General features: G+C 38.6%; 3 protein-coding genes across 3 annotated transcripts; 2 read left to right on the top strand and 1 right to left on the bottom strand.

Moving 5' to 3' along the window:
• The first annotated feature begins 617 nt into the window (after positions 1 to 617).
• On the top strand, positions 618 to 3,333 carry LOC144092124 (leukocyte elastase inhibitor-like). Its single transcript, XM_077624914.1, has 9 exons — positions 618 to 794; positions 912 to 1,073; positions 1,170 to 1,304; positions 1,561 to 1,621; positions 1,924 to 2,063; positions 2,252 to 2,329; positions 2,576 to 2,665; positions 2,752 to 2,929; positions 3,080 to 3,333. Exons 1-9 carry the CDS (start codon positions 618 to 620, stop codon positions 3,331 to 3,333), a joined length of 1,275 nt encoding a protein of 424 aa, XP_077481040.1.
• A 6,951-nt stretch (positions 3,334 to 10,284) lies between these two features.
• LOC144092123 (leukocyte elastase inhibitor-like) lies at positions 10,285 to 13,002 on the bottom strand. The gene is made up of 9 exons (XM_077624913.1): positions 12,826 to 13,002; positions 12,547 to 12,708; positions 12,316 to 12,450; positions 11,999 to 12,059; positions 11,557 to 11,696; positions 11,291 to 11,368; positions 10,953 to 11,042; positions 10,689 to 10,866; positions 10,285 to 10,538 (listed from the first exon to the last, which is right to left on the bottom strand). The coding sequence occupies exons 1-9, from the start codon at positions 13,000 to 13,002 to the stop codon at positions 10,285 to 10,287; spliced, it is 1,275 nt and encodes a 424-aa protein (XP_077481039.1).
• A 1,068-nt stretch (positions 13,003 to 14,070) lies between these two features.
• Positions 14,071 to 20,549, top strand: LOC144092122 (leukocyte elastase inhibitor-like). Its single transcript, XM_077624912.1, has 11 exons — positions 14,071 to 14,116; positions 14,687 to 14,800; positions 17,883 to 18,064; positions 18,181 to 18,312; positions 18,439 to 18,573; positions 18,830 to 18,890; positions 19,154 to 19,296; positions 19,485 to 19,562; positions 19,787 to 19,876; positions 19,965 to 20,142; positions 20,293 to 20,549. The coding sequence occupies exons 1-11, from the start codon at positions 14,071 to 14,073 to the stop codon at positions 20,547 to 20,549; spliced, it is 1,416 nt and encodes a 471-aa protein (XP_077481038.1).
• Positions 20,550 to 21,499: the final 950 nt, after the last annotated feature.

Here is a 21,499-nt window from a genome sequence, read left to right as displayed (position 1 = left end):
ATCTTTACCGACACATTTTATACGGATTGCAAGTGACTCCAAATAGAGTTGCTGAGGAGAAATTCGGTTGAATTGCTTGACGGTGCTCCACCGTAATTCTCCAGAACACTTGTGTTTCTTGTTTAAACTTGTTTTCTTGTTGACAAGGATCTATTTGGGCGTGACAATCTAAATACTATAAAAATGTCCAATTGGTTTAGTGAGAACACATTTTCCCCGACGTGTAATCCTGAGGCAGGCTCGGTGAGTACAGCATTTGTTTATAAAAATGTAAAGATTTTTCATCCATAATGTATTAGGGATGAGCAACGGCCAAGCGTTAAGAAAATGTGGTGAAATTGAGCTAATCAAGTCTTGTCTTTGAGTTGGTTAAATTCATCGGTCAATGTCAAAGAATAGGATTTTGAATATTGGAAACAGCTCATAGAATTTTAATAATGAAAATCTTGAATTGTTTTTACATTGCTGATCTTTTAATATTTGCTGCCAATGATGTGATTGCTGTAGTTTTATCTCTTTTATTTTTTAAGCATAGGTTTCAGTGTTTATTTAAAAAGAGCCTTGTCAATGATTCATCTTATGTATTGGTACCCTTTCGCTTTTTTTTTCCAGACACCATGGAATCGACACAACCTGAAATTGAAGCCAATGTCAACTTCTTTTTGGCTTTGTTCAAAAAGCTCAGGGAGGGGGATGAGACTTGCAATATTTGCTACTCCCCGTTCAGCATCTCCGTAGTCCTGGCCATGCTGTATCGGGTGTGCGGGGGTAACACAGCAGCACAAATCTTACAGGTAAAATGTAAAAAAATAATTAAAAAAACACGGCAGAATGGTGTTTATCAAGAATAATCTGAAACGAGCCCAAAATTCCCAAATCCTTATACCTATTTATTCTGATTTTGCATGCAGGTCCTCCGCCTCTCAGGGGCAAAGCAACCCACGAAGGAAACTGAAAAACCAATGAAGACGCTGTCTCACATGAAAAAGGAGTTGCAGCTGCAACTGGAACAGACCAGTACAACGCAAAATTCCCTGAAACAGGTGGAAAGCGATGACAAATGCTATTTAAACGTATCGAGATTTCATTTTAAACAATAGTGACATGATTTACCGTGACACAATGTTCAATTTATTGGATATCAGACAGGTTTATCCGTTTTTTTGCAGGTTTTGACCCAGGTCAAAAGTGAGGAAGACATCTACGCTGTCATTCACCAACATTTCATCGAATCAACTAATGGATTTCTTTTCGATATTGACAATTGGCTATACTTTGAGGAACACATTTACACATTTGTTGAGGTGCGTGTTCTGGCTATTATTATTTGGAAAAAGGATTTATTGAAATATTTTTACAAACGGCTGACTCAGGAGGTTTTTTTGCTCCCCTCATTAAAGAACGTTTGAAGTGTTTAATTAGAAGACAATGCAAATTGCTTCAGAATAAGATATCAAATCTATTCTGAGATGAGGTATTGATCATATCCTAACAAAGAAGGTACAAAGTACGAGAATGCAATTTTCTGTCCAGAAATTCATACAATATCGTACTTTCCAGGGGTTTATTGCAGAAAACAAGGCGAACTACAAAGCTGAACTGGACAAACATGCAAAGACAGGTACAAAGAACATTAAGAGCTGGGTAGAAGAGAAATGATTTTTTTTTTATTCGTTACAATATCTATTGCAGTAAGCAAACTGTTCAACATTAACATTTTGAGTTGAAACAATACTATATTAAGAATGGAAAAACTACTATAAATCACATATTCTCAACACCCCGACAAGATACACAAATTTCTAAACCTCTCACAATGTGCCAGGCACTTTAATAACAAATTTTCTTCAGCATAGTGTCAACTGCATCTGTGTGTGTGTGTGTGTGTATGTTGGGTGTAAAACGATAAATGACCTTTGGCAGGTCAAATCAAGAAGCTGATCAAGGACAAACGGGAAGTGGAAATCCTACTGCTGTTGGTCAATAAGATGTTTTTCATAAGCAGATGGAAGCATGTGTTCAACGACTGTTTAACTTATGAAACGCCCTTTCACATTAATAAGGTAAAATTGTTCAAATATATCGCTTTTTTGGGGCGTGAAATTGCTTATTAAAACAGTTGCAATTTAGTGTATAATCTAGATTACTAATAGTTATTGAAAAGGTTCAGAATTTACTTGTCATAAGTGTGAGGTGAGAAGTTTTACAGAATACATATATATCCATATTCATTTTTTTCTCTTATCTTTAGAATGACACTAAGAGTGTAATGATGATGTTCCAGCAGAATCGTTTCAATTTGTTCGACATCCCTGAAGCAACCTGTCAGGTAAAACAAAACAACTTTTGATGTGTGTGTGTGTGTGTGTGTGTGTGTGTGTGTGTGTGTGTGTGTGTGTGTGTGTGTGTGTGTGTGTGTGTGTGTGTGTGTGCACGTGTTTATTTGACAATTACATCCGTGCCAATACTGACTAAACTAATTAAAAATCTAATACCCAAGTGTGAGAAGAATAAAACGATATATCCGTTCACATTTGATTTCCTTTCAAATTAAATCTAAATTATTTTTGGACAGATCCTAGAGATGCCTTTTGGAGGAGACGTTTTTAGCATGCTCATTTTCCTTCCCAATGAAATAGAAGATCGCACAACCGGTTTGGAGAAGGTAAAACATGACATGTTTAATCAGAAAAACAACGAGGTGAAATGTCAATAGAGAACCATTCAATCTGATTATTATCCACTTCACAGTTGCAACGGGAACTCAACTATAAGAAAATGATGGAGTGGACTTCTTCAGACCAGTGTTGTAGCTGGGTCACCGTGGGGCTGCCTCGATTCACCATGGAATTCTCGTACGACTTAACTGTTCAGCTGATCAGCATGGGCATGGTGGATGCTTTCGACCGCAAGAAAAGTGATTTCTCCGGTAAGAAATAAGCTCTCTGGAAATCACCCAACAGATAGAATGAATACATTTACGGCATAACATCAAATAGGGGAAAATGCAAAGTGAATTCTGCTCTGGCAAAGACAAGACAAAATGTCACTCATTGTTTTTATTGTAATTTGATTTCAGGCATATCTACAGAAAAGGACTGCGTACTGTCAAAATTCATCCATAAGGCTTCTGTGGAGGTGAATGAATGGGGGACCTTTGCCAATGCAGAGACCGACTCCATGATTGCTCGTCAAACACTGTTAACCAGTAATCCTCAACTATCAAAGCATTACACCCCCAAATACTTCATCGCTGACCATCCCTTCCTCTTCTTCATCCGATATAACCCCTGCAACACAATCCTGTTTGCTGGTCAATACACTTCCCCCTGAGTGACCACTATGAATTTCTGCCAAGAATTCATTTACCATAAGTGTAACTCTCTCATTTAATGAAATACCTTTCCGTTGATCAAAAAGTAACGAATACGGGATGAATAAAGTTATCCAATCCAATCCAATCCAATCTCCATCTATTTTTGAAATATACATATATGCTATTCTAACCAAACATGTGTTATCATATCAACTAATCATTCACAAAGTGGAACGTTTGTGGGATATTTTTGGGTGGTGGTTTGACATTTTACCATTCAAATGGCATGGGAACAGGGGAAGGTGAATAAATGTTTATATGTGGCTTTTACCATCATTTATGTCGCTTGCGTTTGTATGTATGTCTAAAATTTCATTTGAAATATTTCGCAAACAATGCAACTCGTATTTTAAAACGGTTTAAGATGACGTTTGGTCTGGAATATCAGAAAGGATATCTCAAAATGAACATCAATAAATAGAACAAAAAGAATAAATAAATGAATGAATACATAAACAAAAAATACATCAATGATAGGTTCACCAATAGGCATTCCCAAATGCACGCACAAATAAAAGAGACGGGAAACTCATCTGTGGTGTTCTTGCAAGAGAGAATCGTACCGACCCGTCTTAGTCCAAAGTTCATTCCGCCGTTAGACGCATCTCTTTGCTGTTTATTCGCTTCTCAAGGGAGGGCTGTGAAAATAGGAGTGAGAAGTCAATAGAAGTTTTAGCTCGTCCTGTAATCTTTCATATATTTTGTTTTTATAAACCTCATTGCGTTTGATTTCTTTCTTTCAACACTACCCTTATAAACATATTAAGAGTATTGGTACCAATCCCCCTTGCGATCAATGTGAGTGGAAGATTAATACATGCATTTATTTTCAGACAATGTTTAGATATTCTTGTCATTTGCTGTATTGACATTAGAATGTAATACGCTAAAATGCAACATAAGGAGACACGTGCGTGCTTATTGCGCCCTCAAGTGGCCGCGTTGGGTTATTAGTACAGTTATGTATACAGACGCTCCCCTACTTACGAACATTCGAGTTACGAACAACGGTACATACGAACATGTCTGCAATTTGCGTTTATGTCGAAAAATGATCGTAAGTTCGATTTTGTATTGCGCGCCTTTTTCCGAGTAGTACTTCTTTCCGCTGCTAATACCGACGCCTGGCGCTTTGAGAGCTCAGCTCACCCAGCATCTACCTTCTTCTGCCCACTTCGTTGCAATGCCGAAGTGCGTGAACGTATCTCCAGTGCTCAAAGAACCTTTTTCATTTGTATTATTAAATATCTCGTGCATCCATTATTCAATATGGTTGGTGAAAAGCAAAAGGCTTCTATTGAGGGAGGTGCAAGGAAGAGGCAAGCCATTTCATTAGAAATGAGTGGCAATAATAACGAACCTTGATGCGCGTTGCACGGGAATACAACTTGAATCGTTCGACCGTCAGTACCATTTCTAAACATAAAGATCGAGCAGCAGGACCCAAATATTGAACGTTGCACAAAGTTTGCAAATCAATTGAATGATGCCATACAGTGCTACCGCATCATTTATGATGAAAAAAAGAAAACTGCAATCGTCATTAGATAGCTTCTTTCGGCCAGTTTCTAGTAAATCTCTCTCTCTCTCTCTAATGTATGTATACAGTACTGTATGTATTCTCCATTTTATTAAATGTTTTTTTTTCAGTACAAACCAATGTGTCTTACTTATTGTTGGATTTATTATGGGATGTTTCTATATGTTTTGTAAGCATTTTTAATAAGTAATAAGGCTATAAATTAATTCATGATTTATGTTGGGACCACGGACACTTTCCCCCCCTCACAGCTACGCTCAAGGCCCCACAGCCCGAGGACACATTGTTTTCAGGACTTTGCGCTTTTCGGCAAGACACAAACTGTTTGGACGGGACTCTGGCAGCAGATGGCGATAATCGCATTATAGTTTGAAAATACGGCTGCTTTGTTTACCTTATAATGCTGCTTTGTTTACCTTAGAATGCTTTGTTTACCTTATAATGAAAATATTATGCAATTCCTTACAACGTTGTTTTGGCTCGGTTCAATTTTATGCTTATACTGCAAATTCTTACGCAGGTGTTTTGGTTTCAATCTAATAATGGCAATTGTTTTGAATCAGATTACATTGAAATGTTTTCCGTTTGTCGGGACTAAATACGATGAAAATATACTACACGTCAGAAATGCTCAGGAACGAAGTGGCGTTATGAGTGTAGCTCCTTGCAAGTTGTAACCAGATATGTGAAAGATGTCTTCCAATTTTAATTAAATATTACTACTAATGATTTAAGGGTATTAATCATTATTCCAACATTTATACAAGCCTTAAACATACAAATGCACTTATATAAACCTTCAATATACTTATATAGGCCTTAAATATAAATTATAATACAAAATATAGCACTGAGCAACTTACAAACAAATTCAACTTATGAACAATCGCTCGGAACCTAACTCGTTCGTAAGTAGGGGAGCGTCTGTACTGAAATTCAAGCAAGCTAACATGAGACAGAAGAACAGATGACTGCGCGATGTTTAATGGATAAGCAACAACAAGACAATCATTTGTGCTGTTTAAATATAGAATAAATATAGTTTGAATCTAGATAGGTGTCCTGAAGGAGAACGTCACATGTCTTACAGTAAGTCGCAGGAACTTGTTTCGGATCGTGTCTTTATTGAATTGAATACAAGCACAACAGCGCATAGCATTATGGGTAGAACTGAGAATGTGCTACAATGATGAACCACTAGATGTCGGTAACTGTTACAGATTACCGTAATGTATAGTGACATCTAGTGGGTCATCACTTTAACACATTCTCAGTTCTACCCATAATGCTAGGCGCTGTTGTTTTGTATTCATTCGAATAAAGACACGATTTGAAACATGGTGTCAGAAGTGGCTGGCTAAAAAACCTAAAGCAATGGCAATCGGTTTTCGTGCTGAATTTGAGGACTTTGTGTTAGCCACAGGGCTATACGAGAAACCTGAGGAGGTTCAAGCTGCCGCCCTGAGACGGCTAATGGGTAACGAGCAGTGTTCCCTCTAAGCTGCGCGCGTGCGCAATTGCGCACTACTCTCGTCTTCTCTGCGCAGCAGCAATCATATGGCGCGCAGTAAAAAAAAAAAAATCGGATATTTTATTTATTTTTTATTTTTTTTATTTTTTTTGACCCCTTTCCCCATGATGGCGCCGTTTAAGCGGCAGCCAGTGGCAGTAGCTCTGTCCACTTATGTTTTTCGTGTTTTACAGCATGTTTTACATGAAAAATTAGAGGGAACATTGACATGCACCTGCTTATGGCAGGTGTGATACTGGTGTGCCCATAGCGAGCAATGATGATGTCGTGACCGGATGATTCGCCTAAAGACGTTTCGCCGACGGACGTTTGACAGACGGACAGGTCGCCGAATGGACGTTCCGCCGAACGTTCATTCGGCGACCTGCCCGTCTGTCAAACGTCCGTCGGCGAAACGTCTTTAGGCGAATCATCCGAGTACCGATGATGTCGCTCACACTGGTACTCGGTGCGCTCAGGGAGGTTGACTTTCTGCTCAGACCAACGAAAAATTAGAGGGAACATTGGTAACGAGTGCTGCCACGTCTATATGCATAACGTGGTATTGACGGAGGATCAAAGGAAAGACCCAACTGCCATCTTAAATGCGTTGGGGGAGTATTTTAAACCTGCAAGAAAGGTAACTTATGAGAGATACATGTTCGGTTGCTGCAAACAAGAGACTGATGAGTCAATAAGCAGTTTTTTAACAAGGCTAAAGGAAAGAGCTACATCGTGCGAGTACCGTGGGTTAAAAGATGAGATGATTTGTGACAGGCTCGTGCTCGGGGTTGCAAGTGAGGACACTCAAAGGCGCTTGCTGCGTGAGCGAGACTTCAAGTTGCCAGCAGCAGTCGAAATATGTCAGCTTGCTGAGCTGACTGAGAAACGCATGAAAACCATGGAGAGCCCGCAAGTACAAGTGGACAGTGTGAATGCAGCAGAGAGACAGACTGGGAGATATGGAATGCTGGATAAGAGAAGAGAGCAGTTGGCTTGCAAATACTGCGGAAACAGCCACAAGCGTGGCAAGGAACAATGCCCAGCCTACGGTAAGGCATGTCGGCATGTGGCGTCGGAAATCATTTTGCCAAGGTATGCCAGGCGGTTAACAGGACCAAGAAAGTAAATGTGCTGGAAGCTGTTGAGCGAGAGGGCAGAGATGAAGACGGATATGTGGATAATATGTTCATGGACACAGAATGCATCAGCACAGTGAATTCAAAAGGTAGGAAATGGTTTGTTCACCTGCGATTGAACAAGAAAAGGCAAGCATGCCAGCTAGACACTGGTGCCACTTGTAATGTCATGAGCAGTAGGACCAAAGAGAAGTTGTCGCCGGGTACAGCCCTACACCCAAGCTCAACTAGGCAAAGACTTTCTTATTCTTGTAGACCACTACTCGGATTTCTGGGAAATTGACCAGCTGCCTGACCTATCCGCCAACACGCTGATCACGCGCTGCAGAGCCCAATTTGCGCATCATGGGCAACCGGACAAGGTGATTACGGACAATGGCCCCCAATTCGCCAGTGAACAATTCAGAAAGTTTGCTTCAAGCTGGGGTTTGTCGCACCGCCATCCGAAGTCAAACGGCAAAGCCGAGGCGGCTGTAAAGATAGTCAAATCGCTCTGTAAGCGGGCGAAAACAGATGGGACAGACGGATGGATGGCCATCCTCCACTGGCGCAACACGCCCACAGAGGGGATAGGCACTAGCCCCGCCCAGCGATTAATGTCAAGAAGGCTCAAATCCTCTCTACCAGTTCCAGACAGTCTACTGCAACCACAGGTGGTGGTCGGAGTGACTGACGTTGGTGTGGAAACGGCAGATGGCGAAATCGACCTACGACAGGTTCACCAAAGACCTGCCAGAGCTAAATGTGGGAGATCAGATCAGAATGAAGCCGCTCCCGGGTGACCGCACGGGGAGATGGCCATTGGGCCAATGCATTCAGAAAGTTGCTCCTCGCTCCTTCGTGGTGGATGTTCACGGCACTCTCTACAGGCGCAACCGCGTGGATCTACGAGTGGCAGAGCGCTCAGCGGAAATAAAGGGTCTGGAACGGGTAAGTCTGGAACAGGGACAGGTGACTGGGACATCAGCCCAGGCAGAGACTGCCCATAGGGTCAGGCCATGGGGAATCGCACCGTGCGGAAAACCCAAGCGCCCCAAGCAGTCTGGCTCCTCGCAGCCCGTCTACACTGGCACCAGGACGATGCCAGACACCGGAGAGACGCAACGACTCACCAAGCCAGTTAGTCTACACACGTTGTGGCCGCCTCTCATGGCCACCGCCTAAACTGAATTGGTAATCATAGAAGAGCATACATGAAAAAACATGGGTCCGACTAGGGTGTACGCTGCACGCTGCCCTTAAAGTTACAGAACAGTAATCTAAAGAAAGGAAGATGTTACAGATTACAGTAATGTATAGTGACATCTAGTGGGTCATCACTTTAACACATTCTCAGTTCTACCCATAATGCTAGGCACTGTTGTTTTGTATTCATTCGAATAAAGACACGATTTGAAACCGTAACTTCTCACTATTCAGTACTATAATCTGTAACAGAATCCTCTTGTATTTGTTTTAATTTGTGTCCAGGGTCCCCTCATGCTAGTTTACTAGCCAACTTTGTACAAAAATGTAATGTAAAAGTCTTCACTTTGAAAACACTTCTGCATGACAACCCAAACAGTTGTTTATTGATTTTGTATCAATATAAATTTACTTGCAACCTGAACTAGATCAGTAATTTAGAACGATTTTGAATGGACTGCATCGTTGTAGATGGTAGCCGCCTTGCAAATTAATACATTTTGATGCCTTATTGTGAATAGTTTGGCTCTTTCAATGTATTGTTTTTTGCAATTATACATGACACGCATCCCTAAGGGTTTTCGAACAGAGCCACATTTGGACTCCTGGTAAAACACTGTTAAACTTCACTATCAAACACGAATAAGTCACTCCTCTTTGACAGCTGGAATATGGAGAAGTTCCGGTGGACCTTCATCTGTTTTGAGAACTAAACCTTCTATATTTGTAGCTCGGGTCCTTGACTATCGACTTCTCACACTGTTTTCACACCCCTCCCTTGAGAAGATCCGGTGGACCTTCATTTGTTTTGAGAGCTAAAACTTCTATTGACTTCTCACTCCTATTTTCACAGCCCTCCCTTGAGAAGCGAATAAACAGCAAAGAGATGCGTCTAACGGCGGAATGAACTTTGGACTAAGACGGGTCGGTACGATTCTCTCTTGCAAGAACACCACAGATGAGTTTCCCGTCTCTTTTATTTGTGCGTGCATTTGGGAATGCCTATTGGTGAACCTATCATTGATGTATTTTTTGTTTATGTATTCATTCATTTATTTATTCTTTTTGTTCTATTTATTGATGTTCATTTTGAGATATCCTTTCTGATATTCCAGACCAAACGTCATCTTAAACCGTTTTAAAATACGAGTTGCATTGTTTGCGAAATATTTCAAATGAAATTTTAGACATACATACAAACGCAAGCGACATAAATGATGGTAAAAGCCACATATAAACATTTATTCACCTTCCCCTGTTCCCATGCCATTTGAATGGTAAAATGTCAAACCACCACCCAAAAATATCCCACAAACGTTCCACTTTGTGAATGATTAGTTGATATGATAACACATGTTTGGTTAGAATAGCATATATGTATATTTCAAAAATAGATGGAGATTGGATTGGATTGGATTGGATAACTTTATTCATCCCGTATTCGTTACTTTTTGATCAACGGAAAGGTATTTCATTAAATGAGAGAGTTACACTTATGGTAAATGAATTCTTGGCAGAAATTCATAGTGGTCACTCAGGGGGAAGTGTATTGACCAGCAAACAGGATTGTGTTGCAGGGGTTATATCGGATGAAGAAGAGGAAGGGATGGTCAGCGATGAAGTATTTGGGGGTGTAATGCTTTGATAGTTGAGGATTACTGGTTAACAGTGTTTGACGAGCAATCATGGAGTCGGTCTCTGCATTGGCAAAGGTCCCCCATTCATTCACCTCCACAGAAGCCTTATGGATGAATTTTGACAGTACGCAGTCCTTTTCTGTAGATATGCCTGAAATCAAATTACAATAAAAACAATGAGTGACATTTTGTCTTGTCTTTGCCAGAGCAGAATTCACTTTGCATTTTCCCCTATTTGATGTTATGCCGTAAATGTATTCATTCTATCTGTTGGGTGATTTCCAGAGAGCTTATTTCTTACCGGAGAAATCACTTTTCTTGCGGTCGAAAGCATCCACCATGCCCATGCTGATCAGCTGAACAGTTAAGTCGTACGAGAATTCCATGGTGAATCGAGGCAGCCCCACGGTGACCCAGCTACAACACTGGTCTGAAGAAGTCCACTCCATCATTTTCTTATAGTTGAGTTCCCGTTGCAACTGTGAAGTGGATAATAATCAGATTGAATGGTTCTCTATTGACATTTCACCTCGTTGTTTTTCTGATTAAACATGTCATGTTTTACCTTCTCCAAACCGGTTGTGCGATCTTCTATTTCATTGGGAAGGAAAATGAGCATGCTAAAAACGTCTCCTCCAAAAGGCATCTCTAGGATCTGTCCAAAAATAATTTAGATTTAATTTGAAAGGAAATCAAATGTGAACGGATATATCGTTTTATTCTTCTCACACTTGGGTATTAGATTTTTAATTAGTTTAGTCAGTATTGGCACGGATGTAATTGTCAAATAAACACGTGCACACACACACACACACACACACACACACACACACACACACACACACACACACACACACACACACACACACACACACACACACATCAAAAGTTGTTTTGTTTTACCTGACAGGTTGCTTCAGGGATGTCGAACAAATTGAAACGATTCTGCTGGAACATCATCATTACACTCTTAGTGTCATTCTAAAGATAAGAGAAAAAAATGAATATGGATATATATGTATTCTGTAAAACTTCTCACCTCACACTTATGACAAGTAAATTCTGAACCTTTTCAATAACTATTAGTAATCTAGATTATACACTAAATTGCAACTGTTTTAATAAGCAATTTCACGCCCCAAAAAAGCGATATATTTGAACAATTTTACCTTATTAATGTGAAAGGGCGTTTCATAAGTTAAACAGTCGTTGAACACATGCTTCCATCTGCTTATGAAAAACATCTTATTGACCAACAGCAGTAGGATTTCCACTTCCCGTTTGTCCTTGATCAGCTTCTTGATTTGACCTGCCAAAGGTCATTTATCGTTTTACACCCAACATACACACACACACACACACAGATGCAGTTGACACTATGCTGAAGAAAATTTGTTATTAAAGTGCCTGGCACATTGTGAGAGGTTTAGAAATTTGTGTATCTTGTCGGGGTGTTGAGAATATGTGATTTATAGTAGTTTTTCCATTCTTAATATAGTATTGTTTCAACTCAAAATGTTAATGTTGAACAGTTTGCTTACTGCAATAGATATTGTAACGAATAAAAAAAAAATCATTTCTCTTCTACCCAGCTCTTAATGTTCTTTGTACCTGTCTTTGCATGTTTGTCCAGTTCAGCTTTGTAGTTCGCCTTGTTTTCTGCAATAAACCCCTGGAAAGTACGATATTGTATGAATTTCTGGACAGAAAATTGCATTCTCGTACTTTGTACCTTCTTTGTTAGGATATGATCAATACCTCATCTCAGAATAGATTTGATATCTTATTCTGAAGCAATTTGCATTGTCTTCTAATTAAACACTTCAAACGTTCTTTAATGAGGGGAGCAAAAAAACCTCCTGAGTCAGCCGTTTGTAAAAATATTTCAATAAATCCTTTTTCCAAATAATAATAGCCAGAACACGCACCTCAACAAATGTGTAAATGTGTTCCTCAAAGTATAGCCAATTGTCAATATCGAAAAGAAATCCATTAGTTGATTCGATGAAATGTTGGTGAATGACAGCGTAGATGTCTTCCTCACTTTTGACCTGGGTCAAAACCTGCAAAAAAACGGATAAACCTGTCTGATATCCAATAAATTGAACATTGTGTCACGGTAAATCATGTCACTATTGTTTAAAATGAAATCTCGATACGTTTAAATAGCATTTGTCATCGCTTTCCACCTGTTTCAGGGAATTTTGCGTTGTACTGGTCTGTTCCAGTTGCAGCTGCAACTCCTTTTTCATGTGAGACAGCGTCTTCATTGGTTTTTCAGTTTCCTTCGTGGGTTGCTTTGCCCCTGAGAGGCGGAGGACCTGCATGCAAAATCAGAATAAATAGGTATAAGGATTTGGGAATTTTGGGCTCGTTTCAGATTATTCTTGATAAACACCATTCTGCCGTGTTTTTTTAATTATTTTTTTACATTTTACCTGTAAGATTTGTGCTGCTGTGTTACCCCCGCACACCCGATACAGCATGGCCAGGACTACGGAGATGCTGAACGGGGAGTAGCAAATATTGCAAGTCTCATCCCCCTCCCTGAGCTTTTTGAACAAAGCCAAAAAGAAGTTGACATTGGCTTCAATTTCAGGTTGTGTCGATTCCATGGTGTCTGGAAAAAAAAAGCGAAAGGGTACCAATACATAAGATGAATCATTGACAAGGCTCTTTTTAAATAAACACTGAAACCTATGCTTAAAAAATAAAAGAGATAAAACTACAGCAATCACATCATTGGCAGCAAATATTAAAAGATCAGCAATGTAAAAACAATTCAAGATTTTCATTATTAAAATTCTATGAGCTGTTTCCAATATTCAAAATCCTATTCTTTGACATTGACCGATGAATTTAACCAACTCAAAGACAAGACTTGATTAGCTCAATTTCACCACATTTTCTTAACGCTTGGCCGTTGCTCATCCCTAATACATTATGGATGAAAAATCTTTACATTTTTATAAACAAATGCTGTACTCACCGAGCCTGCCTCAGGATTACACGTCGGGGAAAATGTGTTCTCACTAAACCAATTGGACATTTTTATAGTATTTAGATTGTCACGCCCAAATAGATCCTTGTCAACAAGAAAACAAGTTTAAACAAGAAACACAAGTGTTCTGGAGAATTACGGTGGAGCACCGTCAAGCAATTCAACCGAATTTCTCCTCAGCAACTCTATTTGGAGTCACTTGCAATCCGTATAAAATGTGTCGGTAAAGATCCAGGATAAGTGTTTCAAACATAAATTCACTTTTGAAGTCAAATCCAATTTATCAGGCAGCATCATGCACTATTAAGATGATTTTTTTTAGAATCCCCAACAAATTCCTCATCAAGGAATAGTTTCGATCCTTGCCAACAAGAAAACAAGTTTAAACGAGAAATATAAGTGTTCTGGAGAATTACGGTGGAAAAACCATTAAGCAATTCAACAGAATTTCTCCACAGCAACTCTATTTGGAGTCACTTCAATCCGTTTTATTAATATTAATAATTCTAGTATAAATGAACATTTACTGTCAAATTTTAAATAGATACAATTTGACAACATAATAACAACAAATAACCATGTTTGGGAGTACGATTAAACATTTTAAACATTGTTTTAATGAGGGGAAAAAATAAGGAAGCCATTTTAATAAACATATTGGTGGATTATTTTTTCTCACAGTATGGAAGTTTTGGGTTCAAATCTGGCCTTGTATAACGTGTTCATATGTTAGCATTAAACAAATGGAGAAAAAAAATGTTACATTTGTATCTTTTGGGCAACAAGCTCATGCATATGTTTATAAAAAATGTAAAGATTTTACATCCATAATGTATTAGGAATGAGCAATGGCCAAGCATTAAGAAAATGTGGCGAAATTGAGCTAATCAAGTGTTGTCCGTGAGCTGGTTAAATTCATCGGTCAATGTCAAAGAATAGGATTTTGAATATTGGAAACAGCTCATAGAATTTTAATAATGAAAATCTTGAATTGTTTTTACATTGCTGATCTTTTGATATTTGCTGCCAATGATGTGATTGCTGTAGTTTTATCTCTTTTATTTTTTGTTTATATTGTTGAAATTACTGAAAGGGTTGACATAGAAAGTAAAGATTGCTGTTAACAACCCTGATGAATTTGAGTGAATAAAAACAAATATTATGTGAAATAAGGCTTTGGAAACAGCTTGTTCTGTCAGTGCTAGGATTTTCTAGGCGTAGGTTTCAGTGTTTATTAAAAAAAAAAGCCTTGTCAATGATTCATCTTATGTAATGGTGCCCTTTTGCTTTTTTTCCAGACACCATGGAACCGCCACAACCTGAAATTGAAGCCAATATCAACTTCTTTTTGGCTTTGTTTGAAAAGCTCAGGGAGCCGGATGAGACTTGCAATATTTTCTACACTCATGATAGTGATTATCACGATCTTGTATGATCATTTACCACCTGTTAATTTCATCATACTGGGCTGCACACGCAGATGTCTAGTCACGCAGGGGTGTCAAAACGGTCCTCAAAGGGCCGCAGTGGGTGCAGGTTTTCATTCCAACTCAACAAGAGAATACCTTTTGCAAGTGTAATCGATTAATTAAAGTCAGGTGCTACTTTAATATTTTAGAAGACACCTGATTGGTTAAAATGTCTACACTGGATCGGTTGGAACAAAGACCAGGACCCACTGCGGCCCTCAGCGGAATCGGTTTGACACATGTTGAGCCTAGTGTATTTTGAAATAATCACTTCAACACTTAAAATGTAATCTTACCGGTGGCGGTCCTTGCAACGAATCTATCCAACCCTCAAAAACTATTTTATGGCTATAAAACCTCTACTGCAGCTACAGCTGCGACACATAAAAAAAAAATCAATAAATCAATGCAAAAAAAAAATGGGGTAAAATCCACTTCCTAGCAGCATTTAATGATTAAATACAAATACTGGAGCTTTTCAGACATTACAACCGGGCCAGGGCGGTGGGTTTCCCGGGAAAAGACAGCGATGAACGTCAATGGTGTACCGGCAAACATTGCCCAAAAATGGTGTAAAATCCAGCCGAAAACAGCATTTATTGATTAAATACAAATACTGGAGCTTTTTAGACATCAGAACCGGGCCCGGAGTATCATTTCCCGGGGGGAAAGACAGTGATGAACGTCGATACGTCCATACGCGAAACGGCAAAAATTGCACTAAAATGGGGTAAAAGCCACTTCCTAGCAGCATTTGTTGATTAAATACAAATACTGGAGCTTTTCAGACATTACAACCGGGCCAGGGGGGTGATTTCCCCGGGAAAAGACAGCGATGGACGTCAATGGCGAAACTGCAAAAATTGCACTAAAATTGGGTAAAATCCACTTCGAAGCAGCATGTAGTGATTAAATACAAACACTGGAGATTAAATATAAACACTGGAGCTTAAATACAAACACTGGAGCTTTTCAGATATCAGAACCGGAGCCCACAATTGAAATATTATTTAGGAATCTAGCCATATTTTACTCACCAAAAATCCTTTTTAACTGTACACAATATCCATCCTCCTTTCTTTCTTCCTTCTTTTCTATTGCCATCGAAGCTAATGCTGAAAGTCGAGCCTGTCCTGTCGTATTTCTGGCATAGTCCGTCTTGAAAATGGCTTTAAATCAACAGAACAATATATTTGCTTGTGCAGCTCGCTCCAGATACAGTTTGGTAGGTTCTGGCTAATCACTAGCCAATCATAGTTGGTGAAAGCGATGACGTATCCCTACGCCTGCAACAAGGCATTGGGGTGTTGCCAACTCGAAATCTGATTGGTTAAAGCAACAGTCTTATCCACACTTGTTTAATGCAGCAGAGCCTGCAGAACTGATTGTGAAGGCCTTGAGGCAGATTTCTGACCCTGGCAACAAATAATGGCTGAAATGTGATTGGTTAAATGCTTCAATATGAAAACACACATCTGGAAGCAGTGCAACCAGGGGGAAAAGCAATGAAGGGAAGCTAACAGACAATTTGGAATTATTTAATAAGTATTGATGGACAAAATATAATACATGATTCAGATATTTCTTAGGCCAGCAGAGAGGGCCTTGAAGGCCCTGACGGCCCGCCACTGAATCGTACATATATTTTGTTTTTATAAACCTCATTGAATTTGATTTCTTTCTTTCAACTCTACCCTTATAAACATATTAAGAGTATTGGTAAATACATTCCACAGTTTCAATAGTTAGATAGATACAATTTGACAACATAATAACAACAAATAACCAGGTTTGCGAGTATGATTAAACATTTGAAACATTGTTTTAATGAGGGGGAAAAATAAGAAAGCCATTTTAATAAACATATTGGTGGATTATTTTTTCTCACAGTATGGAAGTTTTGGGTTCAAATCTGGCCTTGTGTAACGTGTTCATATGTTAGCATTAAACAAATGGAGAAAAAAAATGTTACATTTGTATTTTTTGGGCAACAAGCTCCAAAAATTGGGAATTAATTGTGGCCCTTGATAAGGAATTTGTTGGGGATTCTAAAAAAATAAATCTTAATAGTGCATGATGGTGCCTGCCTGATAAATTGGATTTGACTTCAAAAGTGAATTTAGATTTGAAACACTTATCCTTGATCTTAACCGACACATTTTATACGGATTGAAGTGACTCCAAATAGAGAGAGAAATTCTGTTGAATTGCTGAATGGTTTTTCACCGTAATTCTCCAGAACACTTATATTTCTCGTTTAAACTTGTTTTCTTGTTGGCAAGGATCGAATCTATTCCTTGATGAGGAATTTGTTGGGGATTCTAAAAAAAATCATCTTAATAGTGCATGATGGTGCCTGATAAATTGGATTTGACTTCAAAAGTGAATTTATGTTTGAAACACTTATCCTGGATCTTTACCGACACATTTTATACGGATTGCAAGTGACTCCAAATAGAGTTGCTGAGGAGAAATTCGGTTGAATTGCTTGACGGTTTTCCACCGTAATTCTCCAGAACACTTGTGTTTCTTGTTTAAACTTGTTTTCTTGTTGACAAGGATCTATTTGGGCGTGACAATCTAAATACTATAAAAATGTCCAATTGGTTTAGTGAGAACACATTTTCCCCGACGTGTAATCCTGAGGCAGGCTCGGTGAGTACAGCATTTGTTTATAAAAATGTAAAGATTTTTCATCCATAATGTATTAGGGATGAGCAACGGCCAAGCGTTAAGAAAATGTGGCGAAATTGAGCTAATCAAAATTTGTCTTTGAGCTGGTTAAATTCATCGGTCAATGTCAAAGAATAGGATTTTGAATATTGGAAACAGCTCATAGAATTTTAATAATGAAAATCTTGAATTGTTTTTACATTGCTGATCTTTTAATATTTGCTGCCAATGATGTGATTGCTGTAGTTTTATCTCTTTTATTTTTTAAGCATAGGTTTCAGTGTTTATTTAAAAAAAAGCCTTGTCAATGATTCATCTTATGTATTGGTACCCTTTCGCTTTTTTTTTCCAGACACCATGGAATCGACACAACCTGAAATTGAAGCCAATGTCAACTTCTTTTTGGCTTTGTTCAAAAAGCTCAGGGAGGGGGATGAGACTTGCAATATTTGCTACTCGCCGTTCAGCATCTCCGTAGTCCTGGCCATGCTGTATCGGGTGTGCGGGGGTAACACAGCAGCACAAATCTTACAGGTAAAATGTAAAAAAATAATTAAAAAAACACGGCAGAATGGTGTTTATCAAGAATAATCTGAAACGAGCCCAAAATTCCCAAATCCTATACCTATTTATTCTGATTTTGCATGCAGGTCCTCCGCCTCTCAGGGGCAAAGCAACCCACGAAGAAAACTGAAAAACCAATGATGACGCTATCTCACATGAAAAAGGAGTTGCAGCTGCAACTGGAACAGACCAGTAGATCGGAATATTCCCTGAAACAGGTGGAAAGCGATGACAAATGATGTTTAAACGTATCGGGATTTCATTTCAAACAGTAGTGACATGATTTACCATGACACAATGTTCAATTTATTGGATATCAGAAAGGTTTATCCGTTTTTTTGCAGGATTTGACCCAGGTCAAAAGTGAGGAAGACATCTGCGCTGTCATTTACCAACATTTCTGCGAATCAACTAAGGGATTTGTTCTCGATATAGGAAATTGGCTATACTTTGAGGAACACATTTACACATTTGTTGAGGTGCGTGTTCTGGCTATTATTATTTGGAAAAAGGATTTATTGAAATATTTTTACAAACGGCTGACTCAGGAGGTTTTTTTGCTCCCCTCATTAAAGAACGTTTGAAGTGTTTAATTAAAAGACAATGCAAATTGCTTCAGAATAAGATATCAAATCTATTCTGAGATGAGCTATTGATCATATCCTAACAAAGAAGGTACAAAGTACGAGAATGCAATTTTCTGTCCAGAAATTCATACAATATCGTACTTTCCAGGGGTTTATTGCAAAAAACAAGGCGAACTACAAAGCTGAACTGGACAAACTTGCAAAGACAGGTACAAAGAACATTAAGAGCTGGGTAGAAGCTCTTAATTTTTTTTTATTCGTTACAATCTCTAATGCAGTAAGCAAACTGTTCAACATTAACATTTTGAGTTGAAACAATACTATATTAAGAATGGAAAAACTACTATAAATCACATATTCTCACCCCCCCCCAGCATAGTGTCAACTGCATCTGTGTGTGTGTGTGTGTGTGTGTGTGTGTGTGTGTGTGTGTGTGTATGTTGGGTGTAAAACGATAAATGACCTTTGGCAGGTCAAATCAAGAAGCTGATCAGGTACCAACTGGAAGAGGATATCAAACTGCTGTTGATCAATACCATCGATTTCAAAGGCAAATGGAAGCATGCGTTCAAAAACCTCTGTGCAACTGTTCAATGGCCCTTTCACATTAATACGGTAAAATTGTACAAATATATCACTTTGTTTGGGCGTGAAATTGCTTATTAAAACAGTTACAATTTAGTGTATAATCTAGATTACTAATAGTTATTGAACAGGTTAAGAATTTACTTGCCATAAGTGTGAGGTAAGAAGTTTTACAGAATATATATATCCATATTCATTTTTTTCTCTCTTATCTTTAGAATGACACTAAGAACGTAATGATGATGTTCCAGCAGGATCGTTTCAATTTGTTCGACATCCCTGAAGTAAACTGTCAGGTAAAACAAAACAACTTTTGATGTGTGTGTGTGTGTGTGTGTGTGTGTGTGTGTGTGTGTGTGTGTGTGTGTGTGTGTGCGCACGTGTTTATTTGACAATTACATCCGTGGCAATACTGACTAAACCAATTAAAAATCTAATACCCAAGTGTGAGAAGAATAAAACTGTATATCCGTTCACATTTGATTTCCTTTCAAATTAAATCTAAATTATTTTTGGACAGATCCTAGAGATGCCTTATGAAGGAGACGTTTTCAGCATGCTTATTTTCCTTCCCAATGGAATAGAAGATAGCACAACCGGCTTGGAGAAGGTAAAAAAATGACATGTTTAATCAGAAAAAACAACGAGGTGAAATGTCAATAGCGAACCATTCAATCTGATTATTATCCACTTCACAGTTGCTATGGGAACTCACCTATGACAAAATTATGGAGTGGACTTGTTCAGACCAGTGTTGTAGCCTCGTCAAGGTGGGGCTGCCTCGATTCAGGATGGAATTCTCGTACGACTTAACTGTTCAGCTGACCAGCATGGGCATGGTGGATGCTTTCGACCGCAAGAAAAGTGATTTCTCCGGTAAGAAATAAGCTCTCTGGAAATCACCCAACAGATAGAATGAATACATTTACGGCATGCCATCAAATAGGGGAAGATGCAATGGGAATTCTGCTGTGGCAAAGACAAGAGAAAATGTCACTCATTGTTTTTATCGTAATTTGATTTCAGGCATATCTACAGAAAAGGACTGCACACTGTTAAGTTTCCACCATAACGCTTCTGTGGAGGTGAATGAAAGGGGAACCTTGGCTGGTGCAGTGACTGGTTTCGGTGGTGAGTCTCATCACCAGCTTTTTGGCAGCTCCAATGACCCTAAAGAACCCAAATACCCCAAATACTTCATCGCTGACCATCCCTTCCTCTTCTTCATCCGATATAACCCCTGCAACACAATCCTGTTTGCTGGTCAATACACTTCCCCCTGAGTGACCACTATGAATTTCTGCCAAGAATTCATTTACCATAAGTGTAACTCTCTCATTTAATGAAATACCTTTCCGTTGATCAAAAAGTAACGAATACGGGATGAATAAAGTTATCCAATCCAATCCAATCCAATCTCCATCTAGTTTTGAAATATACAAATATGCTATTCTAACCAAACATGTGTTATCATATCAACTAATCATTCACAAAGTAGAACGTTTGTGGGATATTTTTGGGTGCTGGTTTGACATTTTACCATTCAAATGGCACGGGAACAGGGGAAGGTGAATACATGTTTATTTTTGGCTTTTATCATCATTTATGTCGCTTGCGTTTGTATGTATGTCTAAAATTTCATTTGAAATATTTCGCAAACAATGCAACTCGTATTTTAAAACGGTTTAAGATGACGTTTGGTCTGGAATATCAGAAAGGATATCTCAAAATGAACATCAATAAATAGAACAAAAAGAATAAATAAATGAATGAATACATAAACAAAAAATACATCAATGATAGGTTCACCAATAGGTATTCCCAAATGCACGCACAAATAAAAGAGACGGGAAACTCATCTGTGGTGTTCTTGCAAGAGAGAATCGTACCGACCCGTCTTAGTCCAAAGTTCATTCCGCCGTTAGACGCATCTCTTTGCTGTTTATTCGCTTCTCAAGGGAGGGCTGTGAAAATAGGAGTGAGAAGTCAATGGAAGTTTTAGTTCGTCATGTAATCTTTCATATATTTTGTTTTTATAAACCTCATTGCATTTGATTTCTTTCTTTCAACACTACCCTTATAAACATATTAAGAGTATTGGTACCCATCACCCTTGCGATCATTGTTAGTGGAAGATTAATACATACATTTATTTTCAGACAATGTTTAGATATTCTTGTCATTTACTGTACTGACATTAGAATGTATATATACACTAAAATATAACATAAGG

This window comes from Stigmatopora argus, chromosome 17 (genome assembly GCF_051989625.1).
Source record: "Stigmatopora argus isolate UIUO_Sarg chromosome 17, RoL_Sarg_1.0, whole genome shotgun sequence".
NCBI lineage: Eukaryota > Metazoa > Chordata > Actinopteri > Syngnathiformes > Syngnathidae > Stigmatopora > Stigmatopora argus.
Note: the sequence above shows the minus strand (reverse complement) of the source record. Positions and strands in the feature narration are given on the sequence as shown.